Raw genomic sequence first — 12633 nt, 5'->3', positions numbered from 1 at the left:
ATGTGCCGTGGGCCTTTAAAACATTAGCTGTGGGCCGCAAATGGCCTACGGGGCACACTTTTGACACCCCTGCTATAGATAATAACAAATTAAATGTGATAAATCCATGGATAAAAAGCAGAGCCTGGCGACGCATGCGCGTTTATCATAACTCTCTCTCTCTCTCTGTCTCTGCCCCTCCCTCACCAATGCTGCTGCGCGCACAATTTGTTTTGTTTTTAACCCCTTCTTAACCCTGGACGTACATTGAAAATACACGCAACCCTAACTCAAAATGCCGGACATTTGAGGCATTTAAGAAACTCCGCCCTGACAAAAGAGGACATGTCCGGTGAAAAGAGGTCTATCGTAGCCCGTTAGCTGCTAGCATGCCGTGTGTTGTGCCTCGGTGTGCATTGTTTACACAACGTGCGTTACGCTACTTAATATGTCCGTGTGGAAACTCGTTCGGTACACCTCTGAACCGAACTGGAACCCACGTACCGAAACGGTTCAGTACAAATAAACGTACAGTTACACCCCTACTACTCCCTCTACAATTTTTTAATGAAGTCATCCTCTGGATTGTGTTCAAAGATTCTGAACGGCCACATTAGTGGTGGATGGACTCGGAAGAGGAAAAAAGCCACATGCAAAACAACGAAAACAACATTTACTTGGTCTCTTTTGCAACAAATTTGCATAACGAAATAATTTCAAAGGCTGACATCACTCAATAATACTGTACAACGCTGTCATGTTGCCTCTCCAAATAAGCAAAGCAGACCTCTTTAGGCCAGTGTTTACTGGCACACACTAGTGTGCCGTGACATACAGTCTGGTGTGCCGTGGGAGATTATGTAATTTCACCTATTTGGGTTAAAAATATTTTTTGCAAACCAGTAATTATAGTCTGCAAATGATATGTTGTTGTTGAGTGTCGGTGCTGTCTAGAGCTCGGCAGAGTAACAGTGTAATACTCTTCCATATCAGTAGGTGGCAGCCGGTAGCTAATTGCTTTGTAGATGTTGGAAACAGCGGGAGGCAGGGTGCAGGTAAAAAGGTATCTGATGCTTAAACCAAAAATAAACAAAAGGTGAGTGCCCCTAAGAAAAGGCTTTGAAGCTTAGGGAAGGCTATGCAGAAGGAAACTAAAACTGAACTGGCTACAAAGTAAACAAAAACAGAATGCTGGACGACAGCAAAGACTTACTGTGGAGCAAAGACGGCGTCCACAAAGTACATCCGAACACGACATGACAATCAACAATGTCCCCACAAAGAAGGATAAAAACAACTGAAATATTCTGGATTGCTAAAAACAAAGTAGATGCGGGAAATATCGCTCAAAGGAAGACATGAAACTGCTACAGGAAAATACCAAAAAAAGAGGAAAAGCCACTAAAATAGGAGCGCAAGACAAGAAATAAAACACTACACAGGAAAACAGCAAAAAAGTCCAAATAAGTCAGGGTGTGATGTGACAGGTGGTGACAGTACACCTACTTTGAGACAAGAGCTATAGTGATGCATGCTTGGTTATGCTTTATAGTCATATCCAACAATTGCAACAACGACTTTTTTACTGTCAACTGAGTTTCGTTTTTTAGTGATTTCTGCTGGTGGTGTGCCTCCGCATTTTTTCAACGCAGGAAATGTGCCTTGGCTCAAAAAAGGTTGAAAAACACTGCTTTAGGCCACCTGGGTGCCAGTGAATGTTAATAATAATAATAATACATTTTATTTAGTATAGCGCTTTTCAGAGCACTCAAAGACGCTTTACAGAATAAAAAATTAAAAGATAAAACAGTTTAAAGTAATAATATAAGATACAGGAAATATAAAAGCAGTACATTGTAAAATACATAATAACACTGTTTACTCCCTCTACAATTTTTTAATGAAGTCATCCTCTGGATCGTGTTCAAAAGATTCTGAACAGCCACTTTAGTGGTGGATGGACTCGTTACGTAATTGTCCCCACATGGAAGGAAAAAAAAATGGTTGAGAAAAAACAAAAAAGCCACATGCAAAACAATGAAAGCAACATTTATTTGGTCTCTTTTGCTGCAAATTTGCATAATAACGAAATGATTTCAAAGGTTGCCATCAATCAATAATCCTGTACAACGCTGTCATGGAGACAGAACACAACATATTCTAGACATGTTTTATAGCATTTCATTTATAGCCACACTCAGCTATTGTATGCAGAAATACCTGACTTAGGCTTTCAGTCTTATAAATAAGTGGGTTTAAACAACTTTTTCTGCCAGCTTCAAGACATTAAAAGATGATGACAGAAAGACGGCTGAATGAGAAACACGACCCACTGAACAATACGTCACTAAAACAGTTAAAGGTTAAAGAAAAGACAACAACAACAATAAGTCATACCACCAAAACAGCTGAAAAGTGGTTTGAAATAATGTCGGAAACTCACCCTGCAGATGGGGAAAGACCGGGTACCTGAACATTGTTGCCATGGCTTCTATTTGGCTTTGATTGATCAAGGAATAAGCTGTGGAAAACTAGTTCTTGTTCTTTCTTATCAGAGAGTTGCAAAGGAGATCTGCTTTGTCCTGCACAGATGTCTGCTACCAAGCCGAGCTGGTTAGAAGTCTTTTATAGCTTCACTTACACACACACACACACACACACACACACACACACACACACACACACACACACACACACACACACACACACACACACACACACACACACACACACACACACACACACACACACACACACACACACACACACACACACACACACACACACACACACACACACACACACACACACACACACACACACACACACACACACACACACACACACACACACACACACACACACACACACACACACACACACACTCTCTCTCTCTATGCTGCTCCTCCTCCATCCATATCATCTCACTCATGTTTAATATGCGTCCTTTTTGAAATACCATTATAATATTTTACACATTTTGAGGCAACTTCTTTCAAATATGTTGGTGGGTTGCTTTATTCCGAACACGTCTACACTTGCAATATAATACATCCCATGATATTGTCATTTCTCTTTGCTACGTGTCCGAAAAAAAGTAGGACAAAGCACAGCCTATTTAATCCTACCCATTTTCCCATTTGTAGTATTTACTAAAACATATATGCTCACTTCCTGTTCTCCTGTTTGTCACAACTTGCATCAACACAGTCTAAATACAGCAGTTCTCTTAATCAACGGTTAATTCAGTTCACCTCAATGAATGTACAAAACCCAAAAGCAGTGACGTTGGCACGTTGTGTAAATGTAAATAAAAACAGAATACAATGATTTGCAAATCCTTTTCAACTTATATTCAATTGAATAGACTGCAAAGACAAGATATTTCATGTTCACACTGAGAAACTTTTTTTTTTTTTGCAAATAATCATTAACTTAGAATTTATTGGCAGCAACACATTGCAATAAAGTTGTCACAGAGGCATTTTTACCACTGTGTTACATGGCCTTTCCTTTTAACAACACTCTGTAAACATTTGGGAACTGAGGAGACACATTTTTTAAGCTTTTCAGGTGGAATTCTTTCCCATTCTTGCTTGATGTACAGCTTAAGTTGTTCAACAGTCCGGGGGTCTCCCTTGTGCTATTTTAGGCTTCATAATGCGCCACACATTTTCAATGGGAGACAGGTCTGGACTACAGGCAGGCCAGTCTAGTACCCGCACTCTTCTGCTATGAAGCCACACTGTTGTAACTGAAATAAGCAGGGGCATCCATGATAACGTTGCTTGGATGGCAACATATGTTGCTCCAAAAGCTGTATGTACCTTTCAGCATTAATGGCGCCTTCACAGATGTGTAAGTTACCCATGTCTTGGGCACTAATACACCCCCATACCATCACACATGCTGGCTTTTACACTTTGACGCTAGAACAGTCCGGATGGTTCTTTTCCTCTTTGGTCCAGAAGACACCACGTCCACAGTTTCCAAAAACAATTTGAAATGTGGACTGGTCAGACCACAGAACACTTTTCCACTATGCAATGGATCCAATTTAGGTTGTGCACAAATACTTAGAAAATAATTCCAATGGCAGCACATAGTTGTGGAAGAATTCAATGACTATTGTTGCTCCCTCCGAGGTCTTAATCAAGGCTCATGTCCTTCGTTTTGCTCACAGACATTTATTTTAGCCACGTCTTCTTCACGCTACCAACAATGCCAGATATAATGCCGTCAGAACTAATCAAATAAGCAAACAGAACTTACAATTAGTTTGACATCCAAAAAAGAAAACAGGTTGAAAAGGATTTGCAAATCGTTGTATTCTGTTTTTATTTACGGTTTACACAACGTGACAACTTCACTGGTTTTGGGTTTTGTAGTTGCAGCAGTCCTCTTAATAAACAGAATTGAAAAAAGAAAAAATATATATGTATATATATGTTTTCTATATGCAAGAATCTTAGAAACGAAAAAGCACAAAGTCTACTCACAGGCAGTCTATTCACTTATGTTTTTTTTAATGTTTCGCATTTCTTCTTTTGTTGTGCAAAACAACTTCTTTTTTAACATAGCGTGCATTGAACACATACAAACAGCTTATTTCTATAGGGAGAAAAACAGTGTGAAGCTGACCAATCCCATGTGTTGTTTACACTAAACATCCAGTATACAACCTCCCTGGGGGCTGGTCCGGCTTCCTTCAAATCAAAACAAGGCGTGCTGCTGCAGTGCAACCAAAGCGCCACTAGAGGTCGACATCCTTGCATGGGCAGGATGCAATCATGTCTATTACATAACAAAGCTGCCTGTGTTAAACATGCTGTACACTGGAGACATTATACACAAAAGGGTGCTTGATGAGCATATGCAGCCACAATGTCGTGCTTAATACCCTCTGATGGCTGGTTAGGAACACTTTGCACACGTCAAAAACACATTTATATCAGGCCCGAAACAACTGCAGATGCATTGGCTGAAGATCTCAATCAATCAATCAATCAATGTTTACTTATATAGCCCTAAATCACGAGAGTTTCAAAGGGCTGCACAAGCCACAACAACATCCTGGGCTCAGATCCCACATCAGGGCAAGGAAAAACTCAACCCAATGGGATGACGATGAGAAACCTTGGAGGGGACCGCAGATGTGGGTACCCCCTCTCCCTGGGCGACTGGTGCAATGGATGTCGAGTGGATCTAGCATACCATTGTGAGAGTCCAGTCCATAGTGGATCTAGCATAATATTGTGAGAGTCCAGTCCATAGTGGATGTAACATAGTAGTGAGAGTCCAGTCCATAGTGGATCTAACATAATATTGTGAGAGTCCAGTCCATAGTGGATCTAACATAATATTGTGAGAGTCCAGTCCATAGTGGATCTAACATAATATTGTGAGAGTCCAGTCCATAGTGGATCTAACATAATAGTGAGAGAGTCCTGTCCATAGTGGATCTAACATAATAGTGTGAGAGTCCAGTCCATAGTGGATCTAACATAATAGTGAAAGTCCAGTCCATAGTGGATCTAACATAATAGTGAGAGTCCAGTCCATAGTGGATCTAACATAATAGTGAGAGTCCAGTCTATAGTGGATCTAACATAATAGTGTGAGAGTCCAGTCCATAGTGGATCTAACATAATAGTAAGAGTCCAGTCCATAGCGGATCTAACATAATAGTGAGAGTCCAGTCCATAGCGGATCGAACATAATAGTGAGAGTCCAGTCCATAGTGGATCTAACATAATAGTGAGAGTCCAGTCCATAGTGGATCTAACATAATAGTAAGAGTCCAGTCCATAGCGGATCTAACATAATAGTGTGAGAGTCCAGTCCATAATGGATCTAACATAATAGTGAGAGTCCAGTCCATAGTGGATCTAACATAATAGTGTGAGAGTCCAGTCTGTAGTGGAGCTTACATAATAGTGTGAGAGTCCAGTCCATAGTGGATCTAACATAATAGTAAGAGTCCAGTCCATAGCGGATCTAACATAATAGTGAGAGTCCAGTAACATAATAGTGAGAGTCCAGTCCATAGTGGATCTAACAGAATAGTGAGAGTCCAGTCCATAGTGGATCTAACATAATGGTGAGAGTCCAGTCCATAGTGGATGTAACATAATAGTGAGAGTCCAGTCATTGGTGGATCTAACATAATAGTGTGAGAGTCCAGTCCATAGTGGATCTAACATAATAGTGTGAGAGTGCAGTCCATAGTGGATCTAACATAAGTGTGACAGTCCAGTCCATAGTGGGGCCAGCAGGAGATCATCTTGAGTGGAGACAGGTCAGCAGCACAGAGACGTCCCCAACTGATGCACAGATGAGTGGTCCACCCTGGGTCCAGTGCATGTTGTCACGCGGTCAACGACATAGGCAATTTTCACACATTATGCAGTAGGACCTCTAAGATGGAACACAATCTTTAGAAATGTGCTTAAAAATTTCCTTTGCGGTTATTTGTATGGCCTCTAACATTCTCGTATCTACACAGGTAAAGTCATTTTCATAAGCCTCGGCCATTTCATTTTTCTTCATTGTCACACAGGTGTAAAAATAAGCTGAAACTCCGCATGTCAACATCTCCGTTCGGTGCCACACCCACAAAATGCCCAAGCAACCATTTCCAGATCAACACCGTATGAAAAAACTAGTCAACAACAGAAGGAGATAACGTCCGCAGGAACCTACCACATAGTGAAGGACATACACTATTTGATTTCCTATTATGCAGCTCATTTTTATTTGACACTTATTGAAATATCTTGCAGTGTTTCCCACACATTCATTTATTTGTGGCGGCCCGCCACAAAAAAATTACGTCCGCCACAATAAAAAAAAAAAAAAAAAATATATATATATATATATATATATATATATATATATATATATATATATATATATATATATATATATATATATATATATATATATATATATATATATATATATATATATTTTTTTTTTTTGTCCTGTCCAGCTTCTCAGGCAAATCATATAGTTGATGTAGATGCCCATATAGGCTGTTCAGATTTACTTTACAAAAGAGAAGTGTAGGATACTTCTCTTGTTGCCTTATTTGTATTTGACCACTACTGTTTTCTGTTTATTTGTTACTGACTGTGGCAGGACACCTCTGCCTCTGTTTCACTTTATGTTGCTGGTAAATAATATGGTTGTAGTAGTAGGCTAAAGTTAAATTATTTAGTATGCACTAATTAAAGGGGCAGAGCTTTAAGAGACATTTTAGCTTTTATATTTTATAAGATATATATTTTTTGTAAGAACCACAATTAATAAATATATTTCAGTGAATAACTTATTGTTCAAATCTGTATATAAATATGTACATAAAGTGCTGTAATTATATTGTGAAATTGATGGATGGATGGACGTTTAAAACAAAACTGTTATTATTAATTAGTAAGGATACATTTTTTGAGCCTTTTTACAGAAAATCATATCATTGTTGTAAATTATGCAAATTACTCGATGATGTCATGGTGACCACGCCCATAGCCACGCCCCCACCGCCACAGGTATCTTGGCAGTTTATGGGAAACACTGTCTTGTGTGACAAAAGTGCACTTTATTTGTTTTAAACTATTGTAGTGGCGTTCTGTACAAAAAGTGCACTTTAATTTAGTGTTGTTTTGATATGTCATCTTAGTGACATCATGCACCAAAGTGCACTAATAGCTCGTTTTAAAATGTCTCTGACAATCTTGCACTTTCTGTATTGAAATGACATGAATGTTTGTGCCACTGCTTAATAACTGTTTAATAAATACACTTTTAGTTGTGATTTCCCTCTCTGCATGAAAGTTTAAAAGTAGCATATATTAATGCAGTATGAAGAAGAATGTTTTAATGTAGACACATAGAATCATCATACTGCTGTGATTATATGCATCAAGTGTTCATTCAAGGCTAAGGCAAAATATCCAGATATATATGGTGAATCATGACATGGCCTAAAAAAATCGATATATTAATAAAAGGCCATGTCGCCCAGCCCTAAGTCCAGGTTTAAACTGAAAGCACATAAAGTCAAAGCAAACTGAAATGAACTTATGTTGTACTTTTGAGGCACCATTTTTCCAAATGACTGAATTCCAAGAAGAGACTTTTTACTAAACAATGTCATGCATGCTTACTCATAGTTTGTCATTGCATCTCTTAAAACTAAACACATTCTAAACAAAAATCCTAAAAGACACCATTGCCAAGGTTGGAAGGTGATAAATCTCCTGAGTGCTACGCTAGTAAGTAGGGATGTGTGTAGATAAGCTTGTGGCTGTAAACGGGGGCACGCATGCTGTGCACATCAAAGGTGGTTTTTGTTCATGCCAGTAGCGGGGGGGTGCAGGGACTCAAAGACTGGCAGTGTTGTCGAAGTGTCCGTTAGCTTAACACATGTGCTCCGACTTCCTGCGTGGCCCCAGGGAGAGGGGAAGTGACATAGGGAGTTCAAAGGGGTCCTGCAACCTCAAATTGGAGCCCTGCGTTTTCCACTGCGGGCTTTAAATATTGTATTTACCCTCGTTTCTGTTTCCAGTTAAACAGATACAGACACCATTTGTTGAAAGTCCACCTTAGAGCGCTAACCAAGTCACGCCGCAGGTATTTTCAAAAACATATTTCATACTTCATTGAGTTTCTTTTGTCCGCTAACAAACTATAGTTGAACATAAAAAACCTGGAAAACTGATCAGACTCTCTGGTCAAAGTTAAAGTACCAATGATTGTCACACTAACTCTAGGTGTGGCGAAATTATTCTCTGCATTTGACCCATCACCCTGGGAAGTGAGGGGAGCAGGGAGCAGCAGCAGTGGCCGCGCCCGGGAGTCATTTTTGGTGATTTACCTAGAAAACGGATTAGACTCTTTGGTCAAAGTTAAAGTTAAAGTGCCAATGATTGTCACACACACTCTAAGTGTGGCAAAATTATTCTCTGCATTTGACCCATCACCCTTGATCACACCCTGGGAGGTGAGGGGAGCAGGGAGCAGCAGCAGTGGCTGCGCCCGGGAGTCATTTCTGGTGATTTACCTGGAAAACCGATTAGACTCTCTGGTCAAAGTTAAAGTTAAAATACCAATTATTGTCACACACACTCTAGGTGTGGCAAAATTATTCTCTGCATTTGACCCATCACCCTTGATCACACCCTGGGAGGTGAGGGGAGCAGGGAGCAGCAGCAGTGGCTGCGCCCGGGAGTCATTTCTGGTGATTTACCTGGAAAACTGATTAGACTCTCTGGTCAAAGTTAAAGTTAAAGTGCCAATGATTGTCACACACACTCTAGGTGTGGCGAAATGATTTTCTGCAATTGACCCATCACCCTTGTTCACCCCCTGGGAGGTGAGGGGAGCAGGGAGCAGCGGCAGTGGCCGCGCCCGGGAGTCATTTTTGGAGATTTACCTGGAAAACTGATTACACTCTCTGGTCAAAGTTAAAGTTAAAATACCAATGATTGTCACACACACTCTAGGTGTGGCGAAATTATTCTCTGCATTTATCCATCACCCTTGATCACCCCCTGGGAGATGAGGGGAACAGTGAGCAGCAGCAGTGGCCACGCCCGGGAATAATTTTTGGTGATTTATTAGTGAATATTTCAGTGGAAAAACAGGTGTTAATTTTACGGCCGTTTTCAGTTCCGATACCATATTGCAGTCTTGAGTATCGGCTGATACCAATGTCAATGTCGGATCACGACACCCCGGCTTGCAACTTATCCAAAGTTACATTTTTTAAACCAAAAAGTACAACAAGAACACTACCGGCTAGCTTATGTTACTATTAGTGGTTTACCAGAACATATGTCTTTTTTGAAGTGTCAATGTTTTTCACAACGACCCAATTATATAAAATGAAAATTGCTGGTCGGTCCGAGGAATTTGTTTGGTGTTTAGGCTTGTCAAAAACACTGTTGTCTTGCCACACACAATGTTAGCTAATGATAGCAAATTGGATAGCTAGAAACACACAAAGCTAATGCGCATAATAAACCCTAACATTTTTTTACATTTCTTTAATTACATAACAGCATAACATAAATTCACCTCCAAAAAGTCATCACCTTTTGCAACAATTGCAGTCGAAAATGTGTTGGATTATGACACAAAAAGCTTAGCAGATCAGGTCTCAGGGATTATTGGCCGTCGTTGTGAGTAAAAAAAAAAACCTTTGACTTTGAAAGGTTCCACTTAGGGTTGCAAAATTCCGGGAATATTCAAAGTTGGTAACTTTCCATGGGAATTAACGGTAATATATGGGATTTAACGGGAAATTCATGGGAATAAACATTGAATGCAACATGCTAGATCTTGCAGCATGATTATTAGCTAAAACAACCTGATTTTATGCCAATTCAGTTGAATTTCAACCCTGCACTGTGCATTCCTCAATCACATGTGCAGTGCATTCTTCCATCACATGCCCAGATAATTCCCAGCATGCTACACACTACAGCAGGGCTATTGAGGCCACACTAGTATTTGAGCCCAAGGACTTCATCCAGTCAGGTAAGTGTTGATGATATTACTGGGGTAAATATATTTGATCTATGGTATTTAAGTTTAATAGAGGTGTAATTGCTTGTTACTGCAAGACTGTAGACTACTCCAGCAGACTTCCACTCAAGCTAGCTAGCTGTTCCTGTACTTGTTCAATTATTTTGGGGCCAAAATCTCTAGCTAGCTAGGTTTATGTACCACCACTATCTCATAATGAACCCAAAATATTTCTCCGTTAGCCGTGATGCTAATTTTCTCTACGTTAAATCCCATTCATTTATGCTAACAACGTTAGCGATCCGAATTTACCTTTTTTGTGATCTGTAAAGTTCAACTAGCAAATACTAAATCAAAAGGTGTAGTTTCCTCTGCCTTCTGTTCTGCTAGCCATTCTGTTGTCATACAAGAATGTAGCTTATAGTTTGATTTAGCATGCTGATTGACTGTTCATTTATTCATCCAGCCTATTTCTATTATTTTGTCCATCAGTCAAATATTTTTAAAGACTACTCCAATTGTTTAGCTGACTATCTATATCTGTGTGTGGCATTGCATTAGTGTTTGACAAGCTTCTCATCTTATTCTACAGAATAAGATGGACGGTGTCCAACTTTGAATAATCACAAAATGGTCAAAATTTCCAAACTTCCCGAGCTTACCTTCCCGTGATAAATTTCCGGAAATTTAACGGAAACTTTCCACCCCTTTGCAACCCTTGTTCCACCGTCATTCAGACCAATTTTCAAGATATACCACAGAATGCAACTTGGCTGTAGTGGGTCAGCTGAAGCACCTCTGTCCTATTCCCAACTCTCTAAGTCTGAAGCAGTAGTTCCATAATACATTCATGGTATTAGATACCAAGGGTGAACATATCCACATGATGTCTCCACTATGCATCAACCTGGGATATCCCTTTTTACTTTTCCCGGTTGTATTTTCTCCTTTTTTAGTTAAAAGACTGATCTTTATCATCTTAAAGTCATGCGAGTTTGGATCAATCCTTCGGGTTCCACAGAACGCAATGACCGGTTTCTCAGGTTTTACAGTACTTTTGCAAGCTTTTGTACTGTGAATCCACTCCATTCAGGGTCACAGGCATGTTGGAACCTATCTCAAAATAACTGTAGGACTGATCATCACTGTAGAGTGTATTTTCAATATCAACACCTATAGGGGTGTTGTGTTCTCCCAGTGCACTGTTTTGGGCCAACACTTGACATTTCTTCCAGGAATCCCATTACAACATTTTTGTCCAGTGCTCTTGGGAATGAACACACCCTCCGATCATAGGCAGGGCACAGGGGAACACAAACATGTAATGAGCCTCTAAAAGACCCAAGTCTCTGAGACGTATCCAGGAGAATCAGGATACTACATAAAAATCATTCAGGCATTAAAGGAGAGTAACGTTATATGAAAGGAGTAAAACTGGGTCAGACAGTCACAAGGGTAGCGGGAAGTGGAAAGGGGAGTTGGCTGAAGAGTGCTTTCCACTGTTTACTTCACTCTTTCCTTGTCATTCACATGGCTGGCACTTGACTAATTTCACAAAATAAAGGAAATGTTCAATCAATGAAGAGACAAGCATTATATTTCACTTTGCATGTGGGGCAGTTTCTAAGGAAACAAGTGAATGAATCAATAACTTCAATGAAACGACATGTGTGGTTTACAAGCAACTGATGACATCATGTTGTCCTACATTAAGGCTGAAACGACGCGTCGACGTAGTCGACGTCATCGGTTACGTAAATACGTCGACGCCGTTTTTGTGCGTCGACGCGTCGCATATTTACGTCACACTACCGTCATGGCGGAGCGCAAAGCAGACTGTGCGAGCGAGGGGGAAAAAATCACGCCAAAAGTGATCAAATGTGTGGGAGTATTTCAATACACGGCCTAATAATGTTGTTGTATGCACACTGTGTCGAGCGGAAATGGCCTATCATAGCAGCACAACGGCTATGAACGAACATTTGAAAAGAAAACCATCAACTAGTCAATCGTCCGCGCGAGTATACGTTGTCATTACACAAAAACATGAATGTGTCATTTGTATCTGCTAGGGGTGTAACGGTACGTGTTTTGTATTGAACCGTTTCGGTACGGAGCTTTCGG

General features: G+C 40.1%; 1 protein-coding gene across 4 annotated transcripts in view; it reads right to left on the bottom strand.

Moving 5' to 3' along the window:
- The window catches only part of fam107b (family with sequence similarity 107 member B), a 57519-nt gene that overhangs the window by 16456 nt on the left and 28430 nt on the right, over positions 1 to 12633 (bottom strand). The window contains exon 1 of one of the 4 annotated variants that reach the window (XM_062061181.1): positions 2423 to 2592. The exons of 2 other annotated variants lie outside the window; for them this stretch is intronic. In XM_062061181.1, the coding sequence (XP_061917165.1) occupies positions 2423 to 2465 (43 nt within the window). In that variant the 5' untranslated portion in view covers positions 2466 to 2592. Of the gene's footprint in view, positions 1 to 2422; positions 2593 to 12633 lie in introns of those variants that run through there. One more of the 4 variants, XM_062061180.1, reaches the window with a different exon arrangement.

Source organism: Entelurus aequoreus, linkage group LG10 (genome assembly GCF_033978785.1).
Source record: "Entelurus aequoreus isolate RoL-2023_Sb linkage group LG10, RoL_Eaeq_v1.1, whole genome shotgun sequence".
In the NCBI taxonomy this organism is placed as follows: domain Eukaryota; kingdom Metazoa; phylum Chordata; class Actinopteri; order Syngnathiformes; family Syngnathidae; genus Entelurus; species Entelurus aequoreus.
This window is presented reverse-complemented; position numbering and strand designations above follow the sequence as displayed.